General features: G+C 41.5%; 1 protein-coding gene across 1 annotated transcript in view; it reads right to left on the reverse strand.

Annotated features, from left to right (window-relative positions):
• ABCA3 (ATP binding cassette subfamily A member 3) overlaps window positions 1–21,924 on the reverse strand; it is a gene marked incomplete in the record, with an annotated part of 1,818,321 nt that overhangs the window by 175,502 nt on the left and 1,620,895 nt on the right. The window contains 1 exon segment of the mRNA XM_044089258.1: window positions 6,975–7,165. Within this exon segment, the coding sequence (XP_043945193.1) occupies window positions 6,975–7,165 (191 nt within the window).

The raw sequence follows: 21,924 nt of genomic DNA on the forward strand, positions 1-21,924 counted from the left end.
GGAAAGAAATGATATGAAACCACATTCATGACAAAGCTGCATAGCTGCTGACAGGGATATGAAACTGCTAATATACATCTCTGAATTGGTTTACCTGCAACTGCTACCTTAGGTTTGAAAGCAGAGATAATGGTGTGATCAGACATCTACTCACTTGCTACCACTAGTGCAAACGGCATAGTGAGGGCATTCCACTTCCATCTGTGAACACTGAATGGTAAATAATGCTATGGTGGGGTGTTGTCACGTCATAAATGACAGCCAATAATGTTGCAAGCATTCAAATGCTATTGTCAGGGACCAATTATGCCTTTACAGCAAAACACTAACCTTATTTTAAAGTAATACACATTTCAAAAGTACAAACTGTGGCATTACATTTCATTTTCTACATAAAATGAAACCTTACACTGAAATGAAAAGAAAATACACTGAGCAGCTAAACATTTTCTTTTTCCAGACATATTTATTCACCAAGTATTAAAACTAATGTCCTTTGATACCCTAGGCCTTATTTCTTAGATAATTCACCCTAATTACAGTATATATTTGCCCACAGGTGTGACAGATCAAATAGTCAGAAAATGGCACCATTAGCTTTATATTACTGATGGTTATCTATCACTGAACAGAAAGCAGTACATTTGAGAATGTGTCATTCTTTCTGTCAATTGCTCACTTCAACAGAATGAATGACTCTGAAATAAATTTGAGTGGTCTGCTTGAACACTGAAGACATCAGAGGACTGATGATTGAATGCATGCAAGTAAGGTAAGTGTGGATTTGGGATACGAATGTCAAAACTTTCAGCTACATTGAATATTTCTTCATAGGAGGGCATGGAGTGTGTTTGTGTGAGCATTACATGGGTTAGGGGTAAAGTAAGGATTAAGTGGGGGGGGGGGGATGTACCCAGGGATTCATTACAGGGCCTAGCTAGAGTCATAGAGCTCAAGCTAAAAAGGCTCTGCTTCTTCAACATGGTATTCTGTGATGCACAGACATGTTAGCTGTGATGAGGAAAGACCTCCTTATCAGCTAATCTGCAAGCCTCTGAAAGGCAGTCACTACAGTGATATGCATATTGTGGTAGTTAATTGTTGCAGCTGCATAGGCATCCCCCCAGTGACACTTTCGCAATCACAAGTACACACTCACATACAAACACATGCACATCACAGTCCCTGTATCTATCCCAGTGTTGTCTGCCCTTCTCCTATCTATTGCTCCACCACCCCATACTAGCTGAAGTGCTATTAAAGTACAAGATAATACAGTACTCTCTGGCATCTACTGCACTCATGTGCTCTCATATTTTTACCCACTGGTAGTTGAACCTCTTTCCCATATCTAACCACAGTCAGCTAGTGTGAAAGGCAGAGAGAGACACCCCTTCTGCAAATAATCATGACTGAAAATTAAATAATCTTGTAAAACCTAACTGCAATACAATAACAGATGCACAACCAGTATTAACTTTTTGCAAAGGCTGGAATTGTGCTTATACAAGTAATAAAAATTTCCTCAAACTTCTTTTTGACATGCAAATGCAGCCCTCACCCTACAAATGCAAACTGATTATGTAAAACAGAAAATCACTCATGTCATTTTGTTTTCCCAAGTGACCACACACATCTACTTTCTACTGGTGTCCTCATTCTGTCCTCCTCACTCATCCATTGAACTCATCTGAGTACCAGTCGAAGCAAATTCTGAACAGTATCCAGAATTTTATAATCCAACAGGATTAATAGTGAACACTTGCATTCCAAACTAAACAAAATATATTCAGCACCACTATGAGTACCAGATTTTCACTCCAAAATAATGTCTAAGTTGTGACCTCTGACACAAAGTAGATTCTGAAAAGGTGCGATTCACATGGGCAGGGTGATTTTCAATTGAACATAATTTACCAGTTTGTCAGTCCTTATCAAGAAACAAAAAGGGGCATCATCATCTGAAGCTTCCCCATTAATCTCTCAGAAACAGCCAATGGCAACCTATAAGCCAACTCAATCCCTAGTGTCTTTTTAGCAATGCCAGTCCACTGCACCATCATGATTTTCAAACTCCAAAGACTAAGTACCTTCAACTCCTTCTAAAATTCCACTTAAAACACAAATTCTAAGTGCTTTAGCTCCAGCAAAACCAGTTGTTTAGTGCACATCATTTGACGAAAGCTCTCAACAGTTTTGTTCTTTATTTCACAGCATCTCTGTATCACTGGAATAACAACACTGCTCCCTCAAAAACTCAAGGCTAAACTTCAGAACTATCCAGCTGACAGTTGTATCTGACCAAGACAGACAAAATTCTGCCTTATGTTATGCATAGCCATATCAAGTGCAGTTCCAACAAATTTAATCTAAAGTCTGAAGACATTCTTTGTCTCATCTCTGCTTCAGTCAGGTACCATGCAGTCATTCACATTGCATCTCATCTTTTCTCATCACCTTTTTGCCCATTTGGACAAACTTTTTTTTTTGAGGAGTATGCTCACCAGCATTAATAGTACTGTCAGACTTGCCTCACTCAATTAATTTCAACCACTAAAAGTCAATGTAGTCAGACAATTTCTCAAAGCACCACAAAATCTTTCATTTTAACTTACGTTTGAAACAGCAAAGTACTGCAAATGTAGGTTTGGGGAACAGGTGCTGTTTGTGTTTGTGTTGGCCCTACTCTGTATTTATACAACCATGATGTTTGCATATTTAAAGTAAACTGTGTGGAAAGGCTTGCTTGCAAAATAAACAAGATAGATTGATAGATATTGTAGCAGTTAGTATTTAAATGCTTACAATGAGACCAGATGTTTTGAGTGTGAAACAAATTATTCTTTGGGAAGAGGAACACTTATTGGTCAAGCCTGAGATAAGCTTTTACTGGGTTTTGTGGATGATCTCTTCCTAGTTTGGGAAGATGGAGTAGAATCTTTGAAGGTCTTTTTTGATTATCTCAAGTTGACCACATCTTTCTTGAAATTTACTATTAATAGCTCCAAAGAACACACAGATTTTTTTAGATGTCACCATCAGTAATTTGGGCAATGGTGCCCTTAATACTAAAATATATCGGAAAGAATGTAGTAAGAATGCTTATTTGCACAGGAACAGCATGCATCCTCCACACATATTCAGCAATATAGTGAAGGGTCAAGGCTTAACAGCTTCTAGATTGAATGCCACGCACTCTGATTTTGGAGCAGAGACAGAGGTTTTGAGAGGGAGGTTCAAAGATAGAGGCTATAAAGCATCTGAAGTAGATGGTACATTGGCCAGGGTAGCAGGTTTAAGAGATACATATGGCAAACCTTACTTTTCTTCTGGACCTTGGGAATCACCACCTATTAGGACCACTAATCATTTCAGAATTTCACTCACCTATTCTACTAATATAAAGGAAGTAGAAAAAAATCATAAGAAAGAACTGGTGTATAGTGAGGTCAGTAAAGTGGTTGGTAGTAAACCAAGCTTTGTTTATGGAAAGAAGAAAAATCTGAAGAGGATGCTTTGCTATCCCCAAATTTTTGAGTGTAGAGTGGAACCAGGGTTAACATTTGGGACTTTTCCCTGTACTACTTGCAATTGGTATCAATACATAGATAGCTCAGGGATATTTTTACACCCTGATACAGGTAAACAGGTTTGCTTTAGGTTAACAGCCACATGTAATACGAGTTCTATAGTGTATTTGGCAGCATGCCAACAATGTAGCTCTTTTTACTTAGAGAAGAAAGATAGGCGTTTAAGAGATCATATCAGAGAACACGTCTACAATATCAACAAAGCCATTCAGATGAATGCCCTTGCCAAGCATGCAACCCTAAATGAAACACATACATTCAAATTTATGGTGGTAGAAATTGTACCACATGGGCCTTGCGGAGGTGATGTTAGTAATAATGTTGAGAATAGTGAGCTTAACTGGATCATTAGGATGCAAGCTCATAGGGGCAAAGGACTTAATGACAAAGTTTGTATTAAACCAGCACTCAAGAATAGACCTCTAGCCAAATGAAATGTTTTTATTTATTTAACAGTTTTTATTTATGATTCTTTTAGGAAATGCTTTCACAGTTGTGTATCACAATTTGTATTTTAAGTTATAATTAGTTTATTATGTGATTAGATTTGATGATTGAATGATATTTTTTATTGGCTGGTTATGCTTTTAAATGTAGGGTGTGTTACTTTGTGAATTTATCTGATGAAGCAGTCAGAGTGAACTGTGAAAGCGCTTACAATAAACATTTGTGGAACTGTATGCCTTCTCATTGCCGTGGCTTGGTTCGATTTTTTTGCTTCATTTTATTAGTGCTGTGTTTTGCAGCCCTAAGTGGAGAACCGCTTCTTTTCCTGGTTGCAGTTTTTTTCTGGTTTTGTTCAATATTATATTATGTATTCACTGAAATTGCGCTTTATAAAACTTACTGTAAATACTGATTACATTAAATAAGATACCTTGTAATTTTTCTCCCTGGGCCTCGCTAAAAAAGGGCACCTGTGCCCAGTCAGATTTTCCAAGTAAACTTGCGTCAATAAATAAATAAATACAGCAACGATATGTGTATTGTCTGTAGAGATGCTCTTAAAATGGTCTGTTTTCCAAATTATTTTATTTTACTTACTGTTTTTACAAATTTAAGAACGTTTTACCACAGTTCTATAGTATTCTCACGCCATGATTACCTTTGATACATCCAATATTCTTTTCATACATGTTATTTTATAATAGTTTACAAATATGCTGAATGCATAATTAAAATTTAACAAAACTTCTCATATCTTTGTCAATCTAATTTTACATAATGTTATTACGCTATGATGATTGGGTTGACCACTGGTTTGCGTCCCATTTTTAATGGTGGTATGAGAAAAAAAATCTCCACATGCAATAACAATGAACATAATAGGAAATTAGAAATTCAAAAAAAAAAAAACACTTTTGTTTTCATGTACATTATAATAAAATGTAATATAGCAAAGTAAAATTAACTTCAAGTTGCAATTGTGGTTTCAAAATATTACACAAATCGCATGTGTGCACTTTTTCTTGATACTGCAATGCTGAGTTTTCATAGGTTCATAGGTTCATACTAGGCTATCTGCCCTAGGGCATTTATAAGCCTAGCCAGAGTGTGTGTGGCTTTCACCACCCCTTAGGATGAGAATACTATATCCATTAGTTTGCTGTGCCTCTGTCCAGCAGTGACACAGAGATGATTCCCGGGGTAAACCTACGATCTCCCATCCACTCGTCAAGATTTCTCTTGAACAGAGTCAGTGAGGGGCTCTGCCTCACATGGACTGGGATTCTGTTCCATAGTGTAGGGAGTCTCTGGGTGATGAATCTGTCCCTCCAGCACGCCCTATTTATATCCGTGTTGAGGTTTAAGTCTCTTGCTCTCGTGGCTCTGGTGGATTTGGATTTTTGAGGTGGAGCATGTCCATTAATTCCGGGTTGGACATGGCCTTGTATGTCAGGCACAGATCACCTCTGAGCAGACGGTATGCGACTGAATAGAGCTGGAGTTTCTTCAGTCGGGCAGCGTATGACATATGTTTGAGCCCCTTTATCCTTTTGGTGAGGAACTTTTGGGGTCTTTCCAACTGCTGCAGGTGTCGGGTAAGGTACATTCCGAATGGGGCGTTGTACTCAATCATTGGTCTGATAATTGAAGAGTACAGGGGTACAATGACCTCTCCTGATCTGGATGTGAATCCCTTCATGATCAGGTGGGCAATGTAGAAGGTCTTCCTAACCACTTTGGCAATGTGAGTGTCAAAAGAGAGGTTACTGTCAACTTGGGTCCCCAGGTCCCTGATAACTTCTTCCGTGTTTAATGGATTACCACCTATGTGGTAATTACGGGATACCTTGTTTTTCCCAAAGGGTATGACTATACATTTTTTGGCATTTAGCTTAAGGCCATGGCTCTGGCACCAGTTATCCATTTCTATGAGACCTCTCTGGAGGATGTCTGTGTCTGATGGAGTGTCAATTATGGTGCCCAGTTTGCAGTCATCTGCAAATTTTGTCAGCCACAATCCCCCTATGTTTGCCTGCACTTCAGAAAAATAAATGCCGAACAAGAGGGCGCCCAGGACTGAGCCCTGTGGGACACCGCCGTGACCGGCTTAGAGTCTGACATGGCACCAGCAACTCTAACCCTGTGGGTTCTGTCCTTGAGCCAGTTTGCAACCCATCTTGTGACATATGGGTTTACATCTAAGCTGATGAGCTTTTCTATGATGCCCGAGTGGGGTATTGTGTCGAACGCTTTTGCTAGGTCAAGGTAGGCTGTGTGAACTGCCTTACCCTCATCAATGGCCTTAGTAACTGTTTCGAAAAAGTCGACCAAGTTCAAGAGGCAGGATCTGCCCTTGACAAAGCCAAATTGGGTAGGATCCAGTGTCTGTAGGTCCCCAATTCATTTGTAAAGGGATGTCATTAAAACATTAAAATGAACTTGATCTGATATGAAATATCAAGCAAGATGACAACTGTTGACTATGAAGAAAAGTCCATTTGTTTTACTGCTACATGTATCTCTCTACAGAAAGCCTACATGTTGTGCTTTTTCCCAAGAGTACAGGAATGATTGCCAAAGGTTAGTCAGCTTGTGAAACAGGGTCTTAGTAAAGGGACCTCATGAACTAGCTCTCTTGCTGTTGGGAATCATTCCACAAGGTAAGGAATTGGAACTGAATGAAAGAAAAGATAAACTGGTTATGCAATACATTGCTATATACAGAAAATGGAGAGAGACCACATTTTGCTTATGCAAATCAATCAATAAATAAAATATGATTGGACAAGGAGGTGACGAAACCTGATAAAACACTGAAAATGTTCAACTAATGTTAAATGGGCCAAAAGGTCACTTGTGAGTAAAATCCTTACTTTATGATACACAAACTAACAGTAATTTACAGAACAACCTCTTAACAGTCCATCCTGTACTCACCAGGAAATGTACTTTCAACAAACTCTTTAAAGGCCTGCAGTTCTTGTTCCATGGTATCTGCCCCAACTTTAGCAAGTAGGGTGTAGCCGCTGCCAAACTTGCTCTTTAGATGTTGTGGGCTACCCAGACACTTGAATTGTCCATTTACCATGATGGCAAGCCTGGTGCAGAGGGCTTCACACTCCTCCATACTGAAAAAAAAAATAGTGGAAGATGTTAACCTCTTTTAACTGTTCCAGTTCAAATATGGACTCATCCAAACTCAAACACTGGTAGTATCCACTTATGAAAGGATTTTTTGTTGACAGCAACTTAAATTTCTTTCATTGTAATACAGAGAGAAAGTGCTCACTTTTATTTTAGTACATTCACTTCTACAAAATTTCCTTGCAAAGAAACTGCCTGACTGGGCATGATATGAAATATTGTGGGTCGGGGCATATCATGACTTCCTTGCTCTTTTAAAAACTGCATTCGACTCCTAGAGTGATCTCACAGATGGCCTAAAGCACCACAAACAGAACTCTATCATCAACTATTTTGATTTCTAATCATGTCTGAAATCATTTTTTCCACTAATCTGCTTTGGATAATGACAGGTTCACTAGTAAACCTGAAGTAATGCCAGAAAATAACTGCAATCTACAAAAAACGTTTTTTTTTTTTACCTTTTTAAAATAGGAAAGCAAGTTGTTGCATTGTGTTAAAATGCGTATTTTGCATTTAACAGGGATACATCACTAAGCAGTTAGTACATTTAGAATACAATAATAATGACAATAAATGGGACAAATGTGTCACCAGACAAAGGTAACTGCTATTTCTTAACGTGAGCGTTTAAAGACAGAAATTCAATATCCTACATCTGACAACACAAATGTACAACCTTTAACATAATGTGGTCACAGCACTGGATAAACTCCTGATGAGGGAAGTTCTCTCCAAGTTTTGTTTTCACTTAACCATGTCAACTCACAAAGAAACATGCTGGTCATGTCACACACAAGACTGTCGTGGAACTCATTTTATAACACTGCAGACCCACATTTGGTAGTGCTTTCAGAAAGATGAAAACTACCAAAACAGATTACTTGATACTATCCTCAATGCATTTAGTTCCCAGTCTTTTACCAGTTGGTGAACCATCAGCTGTTCATCTGTTTTAAAATAAACTCTCCAAATCATGAGTCATTTCTCATCTAAATTCAAATGCCCTGAACATTTATGCATACCTTCTAATGACTGTGCCATAACTACTGTAGACTGATTTCAAGTACCGTCAGCATTCTACTACTAGTCTTACAGACGTCTAAAACAAAATATTTAAAAAGTAGCAGCATAGTTAAAATGAGAAAAAATATCATACCATGATCTTCAATACAATTCCAATGCCCATGAATCACACACAGTTTTTAGTGTTGTTTTATAATTCGTTCCATCACAAATGGCCTAACTAGGCCAAGTTTTTTTCTACCATGTTGTGATATTCTCTGCAATACAAATGCTCATGAATTACTACTACAAATGGTTAGTATTATTTTATAATTTGTTAGTTCCCAAAATTGACTGACTAGGGCTGCTACATTGACAAGATAGTTTTCTCCACTACAAACGTTTTCAGCCACAGCAGGCTTTGTCTTCCCATAACACTACACATTTACTGCTTCTTCCAAAACTGCAGCACTCTGAATCACTGCTTTGTCTGAAAATCTCTGAATACTGTCACTATGTCTTATTTCCTCTAATCTGTTTTCTATTTCACCAAGTAAACAGACTATTGGAGACATTTCTTTTGTCATCTACAAATGGAGGCAACAAAAGTTCTCTTATAAAAAAGTAAAGTTCTTTATTACATACATACATATAGAGGTGCCAAGTTTCCTTTTACCACTGTCTGAGCTGGCCCTCCAACTATGACCTACAGTTCTTAAACAGCTGCTATAATAATTTTTACATTGTTTAAGCCAGCATAGTTTTATGTTATTCTTCATGCTGGGGGAGGGGGGGGGGGCAAGTGTTCAAGACATTGCTCTGGTAAATCTTCCTGATGCAAACATCTGAACAGTAAAGGATACTAATAATTAGAAGCCAATGAGACATTCCTAAAAGAAAACAACACCTGATTTCATACAAAGCTAAGGCGATGGTTCATGTCATCAGGAAAGGAAAGAATAATTAAGTCCACACTTTACTTACATGCAGCAGAGTATGAATTATTTTCTAGACAGAAAAATACACGGATATGATGAAAAAATGTGCTTAGCATGTAGATACCCATAAGATAGCAAACCCAAGTAATACTTCAGGGCGGTCATTTCCCCAAATATACACTTTTACTTGCCTGACCTCCTTCAAGTTGTGTTTATTTGTGTAAGTCTGGGGAAGTCAACCACCATGTTCCTTCCAGCTGTCTCTACTAACCATCACTATCAAGACAATGTCCCAACACACACACACACACACACACACACACACACACACACACACACACACACACACACACACACTGCTGTTAATCAGCCCAACAAATCACACCTTACAAAAAATACTCTTACAAAAAAGATAATACAAACCTGTGCTGGATTTCTAAGTACTTCATTTTACCAAATCGTAGAAAAATGCTGTTCCAATGGCAGCAGCATCCCGGGCTCATGGATTTCAAGGAGGACAGACAAGTGCAGGATGCACTTCTTTTGACTCGTCAAAATTATTAATCTGTGCTTGAGTTCAGACATATTTTAGACTATGTAACACAATGACTAAAATGTGCTTTAGTTCAGCCATACGTGAGACTACCTACCACTTAGTATAAGACCATACGAGTCTAGTAATAGTCAGGGATATGAATCTGTATCTCTTCTACATCTTTAGTGAGGCAATAAAATAAACTGGAAAACCTCATGTTCAAGACATACTAGCAAAGAAGAAGATTCCGTTTAAGCTTGAAATGTCAAAAGAAAATTTACACTACGCTAAAAGTACAGTTGTGTACACACCATAAATGTAGATGTTAAAGTGTATTCACTGTTGCAGTCATTACATTTGGGTAATCTGCTGGCAGGTTGCCCTCAGTCGGCCTGAATAACAAAGTCTTGGGTCCTGCGTTGGTTGCTGTCTCCTCTTCCATGACGTCAGGTCATCGGGGTATAAAACACGTAGCCAATGCCATTTTATTCAGTTTTTCTTACCCCAGATGTCAGGTACCCCCCAAATGGGAAGCAAAAAAAAAAAAAAAAAAAATATATATATATATATATATATATATATATATATATATAAAAATAAACAGTAATATATGAAAATGCACTTATAGCAACATAAACTTTAGCTTCATCTAAAAGCAAATACACCACAAAGGCTGTAGAATATAATGAAGGAAAGAGAAGTTATAGAAAAAGGGGGATGGTGGGTAACCCAGACTGCAACAGTGAATACACTCGAACATCTACATTTATGGTAAGTGTACACAACTGTACTATGTTCTTCATGTTTCACTGTTGCAGTCATTATATTTGGGTAGAATTCCAAAGCTATGGATGGGAGGATGGAACTAAATAGCATTAGGAGCAGCTGCAAGGCCCTGCAGAACTGCAGTGGCAAAGCCTGTCCTGGATTTGGAGAAGAGAGGCAAATGATAATGCTTTGTGAAGGTATGAACAGAGCTCCAAGTAGCAGCTTCTAGAATGTCTTTGGCTGGAACTCCTCTGAGAAAGGCTGCTGAGGTAGAGGCAGCCCTGGTGGAATGTGACCCGATTCCCTTGGGCATAGGTTTTCCATGTTGCAAGTAGCAGAAACTAATGCAGTGGCTTATCTACTTTGAAATAGTCTGCTTTGATATAGCCTTCCCCTCTGATCCTGAAGCAAATGCCACCAGCAGTTGCTCAGACTTTCTTAGAGATTTGGTCCTGTTTAAGTAGAATCTTAGTTGCCTGTGTAAATCCAATGAATGCAGAATCCGCTCCCCTTGTTCTGCGGATTTGGATAATATGTTGGCAGGTAAATAGTTTGGTTAAGAGCCACACTGGATACCACCTTAGGCATAAAGGAAGGATTGGTCCTGAGGAATACCCTGCCCAGGTAAAATGTAATAAAAGGCTCCACAGCCATGAGAGCCTGTAGTTCTGAAACCCTTCTTGCTGAAGTAATTACCAAAATGAAAGCTGTTTTCCAAGATAAAAATGTTATATCCGCAGTAGCTGCTGGCTCAAAAGGAGGCAGGTTGAGTTTTTCCAGCACAAAATTGAGGTCCCATGCAAGAGTTGGTGATCTTCTGGGAGGCCTTACATTTTTGGCCCCTCTAAGATACTGTTTTAGCAGAGGATGAGAAAAGATGGGAGGCTCCATGTTTTAATGAGCCGAGATGGCAGAGGCATGGATTTTTACTGAAGAAAAAGACAGGCCCTTGTCAAGTATTGTAAAATCTGAGGGATATTTGGTTTTGCTGTGTCTGTTCCTTGTGCTTGGTTCCAAGCACAGAATCTCTTCAATTTATCAGCATAAGATTTTCTAGTACTAGGTCTTCTGGCTTCCAAAATGACATCCATCACAGATTTACTGAGAGGTGTTGTGTGAATAATTAAATGATCAGCCATGCTGCAAGGTTCAGAGTTTGGAGCTGAGTGTGCAGAATTTGATTGTTCTGCTGAGACAGTAGATGAGGTATTTGAGGCAAGTACCAAGGAGGGAGTTGAGACATATTCCTTAGAATTGGGTACCAGTGTTGGCGAGGCCAGTCCGGAGCAATTCGGATCATTTTTGGGTTTTCCTGTCTGACCTTTAGTAAGACCTTAGAGAGAAGAGGCAGAGGGTGAAAGGCATAGACTGATAGGTTTTTCCAACTGAAGGATAGTGTATCCACTTTCCATGCTTGTCTGTGATAAGTCCTTGTGCAGAATTTGTCCAGTTGATCATTTTGGGGAGAGGCAAATAGAGCTATGTCTGGGCTCCCCCATTTCTGTGTTACCATGTTGACAATTTGTGGATCCAGTTTCCACTCGTGGGGGTCCATAAGATTTCTGCTTAGGTCGTCTGCCAGAGTACTTTGTTTTCCTGGCAGGAATTGAGCTTGAAGATGTACTTGTTAAGTCAAGGCTGCGTTCCACAATGCCATGGCTAGTCTGCAAAGGGGGTAGGAATGTGTACCCCCTGCTTGTTTATGTACCACATAATCGTGGTGTTGTCCATCTTTATCAGTAGTTGTCCTGGATGAAGTAAGTCCTTGAAGGCTGTCAGAGCATTCTGAACAGCTAGCATCTCTTTCTGGTTGATATGCAGATGCATTTATTTTGGTCTCCATTTGCCCTGAATGCATCTCCCCGCCAGGTGGGCCCCCCAAGCACAGTCTGATGCATCTGTAGTTAGGGTTTGGGTGGCAGGGGGTAGAGTGAATGACAGTCCCTTGTTTTGGTGACATGTCTCTGCCCACCAAAGAAACTCCTGTTGTAGGCAGGGGATGAGAGGAATCATTGTTTCCAGACTGTGACAATGTTGACTCCATAAACTTTTTAGGTACCTTTGAAGTTTCCTCATATGCAGTCTTGCATATGGAATTAGTAGAAGACAAGATGCCATGAACCCCAAAGCCTGCAGAATTTGTCTTGCAGATAACTGGGTTTTTGTTGCCATCTATTTGAAGTATGTTGTCAGTTGCCTTTGTTTGTCTGGCGTAAGGCAAGTCATCTGGGCAGTTGTATTCAAGCTTGCACCCAGAAATGTAATTATTTGAGAAGGTACCAGTTGTGATTTCTTTTCATTTATTGCGTACCCTAGGCATGTTAGAAGCCTTTTTACAAACGTCAGATGTTGAAGAAGAATGTCCTTGGTCTCTGCTTGAATGAGATAGTCGTCCAGGTAAGGATAAATTTGTATGCTTCTTTGTCTGAAAAATGCAATTACTGGTGCCTTGTAAAGACCTGGGTGCAGTAGATAAGCCAAAGGGCAGTGCAGAGAACTGGTAATGCAAAAGACCTGCCTTGAAGCGGAGATATCTTCTGCACGATTCTCTTATGGGGATATGCAGGTATGCCTCTAAGTCTAGAGTCACTAACCAAGCGTTCCTGCCCAGCATAGGCAGTAGCTGTTGTAAAGTCAGCATTTTGAATTTTGGAATATCCAGGAACGTGTTCAAAATCGATAAGTCCAGTATTGGACGCCAGGCATGGTCTTTTCTGGGTACCAGGAACAGTCTTGAATAAAAAGCTTGTCCTTTCTCCTGTTCTGGTACTAGCTGAATAGCCCCCATATCCATGAGGGATGTAACTTGCTTCTGAGCCTCTGCCCATTGATTTTGTGGCAGATCTGGCCAACCGTTTGGAATTGGCAAAGTATGGAAATGAAATCTGTACCCCTGGGATACTATGTTTAATACCCACTTGTCCTGGGTAATTAACTGCCAATTTTGAGCATGAAGTGCTAATCCCCCCCCCCCTTCCCCCCAAGGGGGCTGCCAAAAGATAAGTGCTTGGTGAAGGTAGAGGGAGGGTTGTGCTTGGTTTCCTCCATTTTTGGAGGTGGAGGCACCCCACTGCTTTGACCTGTAAGAACCCTGAGATTGGTATCTAGAGCCTTTTGAACGCCTGAATTTGCCTTGAGAGGCTTTGTTGGGCACAGGGAAGGACCAACGTTTAGTAGGCCAGTGCCTACTGAACCTGGGTGGCTGGACTTGTAAGAAATCTTTTACAGTTTGCATAGATTTGGCTTTGTCTTCCATTTTCTTTAGAACCTCTTCTGCCTTATTACCAAACAGAATATCATCCTGTAAAGGGGCATCCAACAATTTAGCTTTAACATGATCAGGCAGATTTTGCTCCTTGAGCCAGGCATGCCATCTAATCACAGATCCACTAACTGTGGCCCTGCAACAGGCCTCCAAGGAATCAAAACCACATTGCAAAGTCTCAGGATCAGCAGCGGGATTTTTTAATAGAAATTTGTGGGCATCAGGGACCCTGTAATATCTGTCTGGCTTACTAGGAGTCAGAGGTAGGGAATCAGGAGCCATGCTTGATTCTGAAAATGCATCAACAATGTCTAATACAGGAGGTATAGCCAAAGGCCTACGCTGAGGAAGGAGAAGGAAATCCCTAAGCCTCTTTTTTGATTCAGAGAAATCCTGACTCTCCCAATGAAAATGTTCCCTTCAAGTATGCAAGGTTTCTCCAAAAGAATAATCCTCAGGAGATGATGCAGATGGGATGGATTCTTCTGCATCTGAATCCTCATAGAGTGGTATAGAAAATTACTGATCAGAAGAGGAATCAGAGGAAATAGAAACCTGATTTGAAGATTCATAATCAGTGTCTTGCCTAGGCCTCTTAGCAGGGGGGGGGGGGTTCGGAACTCCTGATCAAGGTAATTAAGTCCTCAGCCATTTTGATCATCTGTTTTTTAGGCATAGGGGCCTGAGCACGTGGCTCATGCATCAGTTTTTTACACTTAGAAGTTGTTTTTGAAGCTGGCGTCGGTTTTATATAGAAATGTTGAGGCCTGAAAACACCCACAGAAGCCGGTGCCTGCTCAGCGGCTCCAGACGCATCCAAGGGAGAGACATCCACGGGTTCAATACTCTGAGGATCTTGCAGCATACCGGACTCCACATGGGTCTCAGTAGAGGCCTGTGACTCAAATGTAGTGGGTATCAGGGGCTGCGAAAGTGCCTCATTGAGTACCAGCAAACTGGCTTAGGAGAAGCTTCGTTGTCAGTTTTGGACCTCGACGGTCTGTCTCTGTCTTTTTCTTTGCATTTTTTGTGAACTCCGGTAGTCGGATTGCTATCCAACGACATTTCAGGGTAATTAAATCTGGATCCAAAATATTTTGAAGCAAAAATATACAGACTCGTAATAGTGTGTTGGTTAAATCTAGCACAAAACCGACAGCAAGGCACATTATGATCTGGGCCTAGGCATGGAATACAGTACAAATGAAAATCCTTATGAGGTATTTGCTTCCCACAAGTAATGCAATTATTAACTTTTAATGACATCGGTAAGGAGCAAGAAAAAGTTTCCCCAATGGGGTACTTAGCTTTAATTGAAGACTTCGGTTCTGAAACTCGAATGCGAGTCGGCCGACCGGCACTTGCGAACTGCTTCTGCTTCGGGCACCGCACAGCAAGAAAGACTGAATAAAATGGCATCGGCTGCATGTTTTATACCCCTGACGACCTGACATCATGGAAGAGGAGACAGCAACCGACGCAGGACAAAAGACTTTGTTATTCAGGCCGACTGAGAGCAACCTGCCAGCGGATTACCCAAATGTAATGACTGCAACAGTGAAACACGAAGAACATCTGCTTAAACTGAGTTTGGAAAATCTTGTCCGGATGCGAGTATTTAATAAGACAGGCAATACACTTAGTAAAGTATTTCTGAGCCATTCAAGCATTTTTATCTCATAACATATGAGTATAAATTGCTGTGCTATACTCCAGCAATGGCCAGATAAAGTACAGTTGTGTACATGTACCATAAAAGTAGATGTTCGAGTGTATTCACTGTTGCAGTCATCACATTTGGGTTATCTGTTTGCAGGTAGCCCTCAGCCAGCCTGAATACCAGAGTCTTGGATTCCTGTGTCGGATGCTGTCTCTTCTTCCATGTCATCAGGGGTATAAAAACATGCAGCCGACGCCATTACGTCAGTTTGTCTTGCCCCAGATGTCAGGTACCCCCACAATGGGAAGCAATTATATGTTATGGTACCCCTCCAGCAAAAAGCAAATACACCGGAAAGCTTAAATACACCAAAAAGAAGGAAAGATAGAGCCAAGAGAAGTCAGGGGGCTGGAGGGAGGGTAATCAGGACTGCAACAGTGAATATACTCGAACATTTACATTTATGGTAAGTGTACACAACTGTACTATGCTCTTCGTGTTTCACTGTTGCAGTCATCACATTTGGGTTGATTCCCAAAGCTAAGGAAGGGAGGAGGAAGTTAGAGAGCATTAGGGCCAGCTAATAAGCCCTGCAAGACTGCAGTGGCAAAACCAGCCCTGGATTTAGAAAAAATAGGCATGTGGTAATGCTTGGTGTAGGTATGTACAAAGCCTCCAGGCAGCAGCTTCCAAAATGTCCCTGGTAGGGACACCTCTGAGAAAGGCTGTAGAGGTAGATGCAGTCCTTGTGGAATGTGATCTTATCCCCTGTGGGGTAGGTTTTCCATGGTGCTTATAGCAGAAATTAATGCAATGGGTTATCCATTTAGAAATGGTTTGCTTTGAAATGGCCTTCCCCTCTGCCCTTGCAGCAAAGCCAACTAGCAGCTGTCCTGATTTTCTGAGAGGCTTAGTCCTGTCCAAAAAAAATCTAAGTTGTCTGTGCATGTCCAAAGAGTGCAGTATTCGTTGTCCTTTGTTTTGTGGATTCAGGAAAAAGGTAGGGAAATGAATGGACTGATTAAGGGCCACACTAGACACCACCTTGGGCATAAAGGAAGGATTGGTCCTGAGGGAAACCCTGTCTGCGTGGAAGATAATGAAGGGCTCCACTGCCATGAGGGCCTGTAATTCAGATACTCTTCTTGCTGAAGTGATAGCTAGAAGGAAGGCTGTTTTTCAAAAAAGGAATTTCAACTCTGCAGTTGCAGCTGGCTCAAAAGGAGGGAGAGTGAGCTTTTCCAATACAAAGTTAAGGTCCCAGGCAGGAGTAGGGGCTCTCCTGTGGGGGGGGGGGGGTCAAAGTTTTGGCCCCGCTGAGGAATTGCTTTAGCAGGGGGTGAGAGAAGAGGGATGGTTCAGTATTATAATGTGCTGAAATGGCAGAAGCATGAATTTTAATAGACGAGAAGGATATGCCCTTGTGGAGCATTTCTGTTAAGTACTGAAGAATATGAGGTAGGCTGTGCTCCGTTGTGCCCATCCCCTGAGTCTGGCTCCAAGAACAGCATCTTTTCCACTTTTCAGCATAGGATTTTCTAGTACTAGGCCTCCTTGCCTCTAGAATGATCTCTAACACCTGCTTACTGAGGGATGCTATTGGAGAGCTCAAGGAATTAGCCAGGCTGCAAGTTTCAAGGTTTGAAGCTGAGGGTGCAGAATCTGGCTCGCTTGCTGGGACAGCAGGGAAGGGGTCTGAGGCAGGTGCCATGGTTCCAGCAGTGCCATACTGAGCAAGAGGGGATACCAGTGCTGGCGTGGCCAGTCTGGTGCAATCAGTACTGTCCTTGGTTTGTCCTGTTTGATCTTTAGCAAAACCTCCGAGAGGAGAGGCAGAGGGGGAAAGGCATAAACTGAGAGGCTTTCCCAGGTAAAAGACAGGGCATCCACTTTCCAAGCTTGATTGTGGGAAGTCCTTGTGCAGAATTCGTCCAATTAGTAGTTCTGAGGGAAGGCAAACAGGTCTATCTCTGGGGTCCCCCATTTGTTACTCAAGAGGTTGAATATTTCTGGTTCCAGTTTCCATTCGTGTGGGTCCATGAGATTTCTGCTTAGGTACTCTGCCAGTGAATTTAGTTTGCCTGGCAGAGACTGAGCTTGTAAGGTGCACACTTGGTAGTTCAAGGCTGTGTTCCCCATGGCTAGTCTGCAGAGAGGGTACAAGTGGATTCCCCCCTGCTTGTTTATGTACCACATAACTGTGGTGTTGTCTGCCTTTACCAATAATTGTCCTGGAAGAATGTGGTCCTTGAAGGCTGTCAGGGAATTCTGTACAGCTAATATTTCTTTTTGGTTGATATGCAGGTGCATCTGTCTCAGGTTCCATTTACTCTGAATGCACTGCCCTGCCAGGTGAGCCCCCCCATGCATAGTCTGATTCATTTGTTAAGGTTTGGGCGGCAGGGAGTAGAGTGAAAGGGAGCCCCTTGTTGTGGTAGCAGGCCTCTGCCCACCAAAGAAACGCTGTCTTTATACAAGGAATGATAGGAATCTTTGATTCCAGGTCCTGAGAATGTTGACACCATAGGCTTTTTATAGATACCATTGCAGTTTCCTCATATGCAGTCTTTCATATAGAATTAGTAGGATGCAAGAGGCCATGAACCTCAGCGCTTGCAGAATTTTCCTTGCAGATAACTGGGTTTTTGTGGCCAGTAGTTTGAAGTAGGTTGTCAAATAAACTTGTTTCTCTGGAGTGACGAAAGTCATCTGGGAAGTTGTATTCAAGCTTGCTCCCAGGAATACAATTTGTTGGCAGGGTACTAGGTGAGATTTCTTTTCGTTTATGGTGTACCCCAGTGAGTTTAGGAGTTTCTTTACGAATGCCAGATGTTTTAATAGTAATTCCTGGCTTTCTGCCTGAATCAGACAATTGTCCAAATATGGGTATATATGAATATTTATCTGCCTGCAAAATGCAATAGCTGGAGCTAGACACTTTGTGAATACCCTGGGTGCAGTAGAGAAGCCAAAGGGAAGTGCAGAGAACTGAAAGTGCATGGAGCCTGCCCTGAAGCGTATGTATTTCCTGCAAGATTCCCTTATTGGAATGTGCAGGTAAGCTTCCTTTAATTCTAAGGTTACCAACCAGGCATCCTTGCCTATCATAGCTGAAGTGTTAGCATCTTGAATTTTGGGATTACCATAAAAGTGTTTAGAATACAGAGGTCCAGGATAGGACACCAGGAGCTGTCTTTTCTGGGTACCAGGAAAAGTCTTGAATAAAAACCTTGTCCCCTTTCTTCTGCTGGAACAGGTTGAATAGCCCGGATACTTGGAAGAGACAGAGAACCTGCTGTCGAGCCTCTGCCCACTGATTTTAGGGTAGGTCTGGCCAACTGTTTGGGGTTGGTAGGGTGTGGAAGTGGAATCTGTATTCTTTGTTAACTATATTCAAAACCCATGTGTCCTGGGTAATGAGTTCCCAGTTTTTTGCATGCAGGGCGAACTTTCCTCCTAAGGGAGCAGGCAGCTGAGCAGGGCTTGGACAGGTTAAGGTTAATTCATTGTGCCATTTTCCCATAGGGGAGTGTCTTACTCTTCCCTGCTTTGGAAGTGGGAGCCCCCCCCACCGCTTAGGCCTGTGCGTAGCCCAAGACTGTAACCTAGGTGGTCTGCTGTTCCTGGGTTTGGTCTGAGAGGGCCTGGAAGAGGCTGGAAAGGACCAATTCTTTGAAGGCCAATGTCTACTAAATCTAGAAGGCTGTACTTGCAGGAAATATTTAACAGTTTGCATAGATTTAGCTTTTTCCTCCATCCTTTTGAGGATGACTTCTAGTTTGTTTCCAAACAGGCGGTCTTGGTTTAAGGGAGCATCCAGTAATTTAGCTTTAACATGATCTGGCAAGTTTTGCTCCTTAAGCCAAGCATGCCTTCTAAGTACAGACCCAGTGACAGCAGCCTTGCAAGATGCTTCTAAAGAGTCAAAACCACATTGCAAAGTATGTTTACCAACTTGTTCTGCAGAATGCATTAAATCCTGTAATTCTTTGTGTTCAGCACAGTCAGGAATCAACATCATTTTCTGTAGTCCCATAATATGCTGCTGGTACTTAACATATGAAACTGACAATTTAAAGCCCTAATGGCAAAAGTAGCAGAAGTATATACCTTCTTAACCCATCTGTCCAAGGTTCTAGAATCTCTATCAGAAGGGGTGGGGTTTTTGGCAGCAGTAGCAATACGAATGAAAATTTTTATGAGGTATTTGCTTTCCACAGGTAATACAATTGTTAACTTTTACGGACATTGGTTAAGAGCAAGAAAAGGGATCCCCAACGGGGTACATAGCTTTTTTGAAGACTTCGGTTCTGAAACTTGAAAATGAAAATTTCAGGAGTCGGCCGACCGGCACTTGCGAACTGCTTCTGCTTCGGGCACCGCACGGCAAGAAAGACTGACGTAATGGTGTTGGCTGCATGTTTTATACCCCTGACACCTGACGTCATGGAAGAAGAGACAGCATCTGACAAAGGAATCCAAGACTCTGGTATTCAGGCTGGCTGAGGGCTACCTGCAGGCAGATAACCCAAATGTGATGACTGCAACAGTGAAACACGAAGAACACTGGACTTGTACAGAATGCATAAAGACACTGCATCTCTTGTTGCCACACTTCTGAAATAGGACAAACATGTACATTCCTTTTCAACATGACTACGACGGTTATTCCAACATCGTTTATATCATAAAAATTACAACTGTGTACAATTTTACCATAACAGTAGACGTCCTTCTCTTCACTGTTGTACTACTCTTTGCAAAAGGGATTCCCTGCCAAGGACAGCATGACATACAGCCAGTATACCACAGCCTTTTTGTCAAGGGTACACCATACATCACACTTGTGCTCCCCGTGCATGGGGTAGGGCATAAAAGGTGATGTCCGGACATACCATCCTCAGAACTGAAAAGCCCCAGTAGGAACGACAGTCTAAGGAGAGGTACATAAGCACATCCAGAAGGAGAAAAGGACCAGAGAGAGGAGGGAGGAAGCGAATACTGCAACAGTAAAGAGAAGGGCATCTACTGTTATGGTAAGATTTTACACAACTGTACTGTGTCCTTTCATGTCACTGTTGTACTATTCTTTACAACAGGAAGAGTGTAAAAGCTCAAGAAGATTAGGAGGTGAAAGGGCCAGCAGAGCCCTCCAGGATGTCATGGAGAATGGCTCTGGCAAAACCAGCTCTGGCCCTAGAAATCACATCCAACTTACAGTGCTTAGGAAAGGTATGCACAGAAGTCCAGGCTGCTGCCTCAATAATAGAATTAGTATCCAAACCCTGGAAAAAAGCACCAGCAAAGCCCATAGACCTAACAGAAGGAAGGAAGGCTTTTCCCATGAAAAAAACAGCAAAAAGAAATGGCTTTAGATATCCAACAAGAAATAAGTTTAGTTGGAAAAAGCCAAACCAAAAGACCTAGGATGAAAACAAAAAACTGTTCAGATTTATGAAAAACTTTAGTTTTATCCAAATACCAAATCTGTCTATGCAAATCAAAGGTGCGTCAAACCTTCTCACCAGCAGACTGCTGAGACGGGGAAAAAAGTGGCTAAATGAAAAGACTGATTAAGAGAGAACTCATTAACCAGCTTGAACATAAAAGAAAGATTAGTATGAAGGGGCACCCCGTCCTTATGGAAAACTAAAAATGGGTGAACAGCCATAAGTGCTGGAAGCTCAGACAACTGTCTGGCAGAAATAAAGGCCAAAAGAACAACAGTCTTCCAAGAACAATGTTGTAAGGATGCTGAAGCAGCAGGCTCAAAAGGAGCTTGAGTCAATTTTTCTAAAACAAAATTAAGGTCCGAGGAAGGCAGAACAGGCAGGGAGGCCTAATGTGAAGGACATCTTTAATAAACTGTCCTCAAATCTTGAGACTAGAGGGGGAGTCAAAGACAGACAGGCAGAGACAGCTCACAGGTGGGCCTTAACAAAAGAATATGCCAACCCAGCATTGGGCAATTCACACAAATAAGAGAAAACCAAAGGAACATCCACAGAAAGTGGATCCAGGTTATACAAAAGGCATCAGACAGAAAACCTCTTCCATTTGGATAAGTAAGCTTTCTTAGTAGTGGGCTTCCTGGCTTCCTGTAGGACCTGAAGCTTGTCCTCAGGAAAAAAAGGTGGTCTGTGGTGGACCAAAACCCTATCAAACAATGTCAGCTGAAGAGTGGACAGGTGGGGATAGATGGGAGATCCCTTGTCTTGTGTAAGTTCACCCTGTGAGGTAACTTGTGAGGACTGTCCTTGGCAAGATGCAGAACAGGGAACCAATGCTGCCTGGGTCAAAAGGGAGTCAGCAACAAGATTTTGAGAGCATCCTCTTTTTTCTTGAACAGGACTTTTGGAATGAGAGGAAGGGGAGGGGAATGCATAAAGAAATAAGAAGTTATGTACTCACCATAACGTTCCATCTGATTAGGCAAACTTCATTTGTCTGCAACCTGTGGGATACGGGTCCGATCTCGGATCCGAGCCGGCAACTTTACAAAGCTTAGATGCGAGCTCCTAGCTCCTCCCCTTACCCATAATCCCCTGCCAACCCTGACTGACCTCAGATCA

Source organism: Protopterus annectens, chromosome 12.part0 (genome assembly GCF_019279795.1).
Source record: "Protopterus annectens isolate FY-2018-M chromosome 12.part0, PAN1.0, whole genome shotgun sequence".
Classification (NCBI taxonomy): Eukaryota; Metazoa; Chordata; order Ceratodontiformes; family Protopteridae; genus Protopterus; species Protopterus annectens.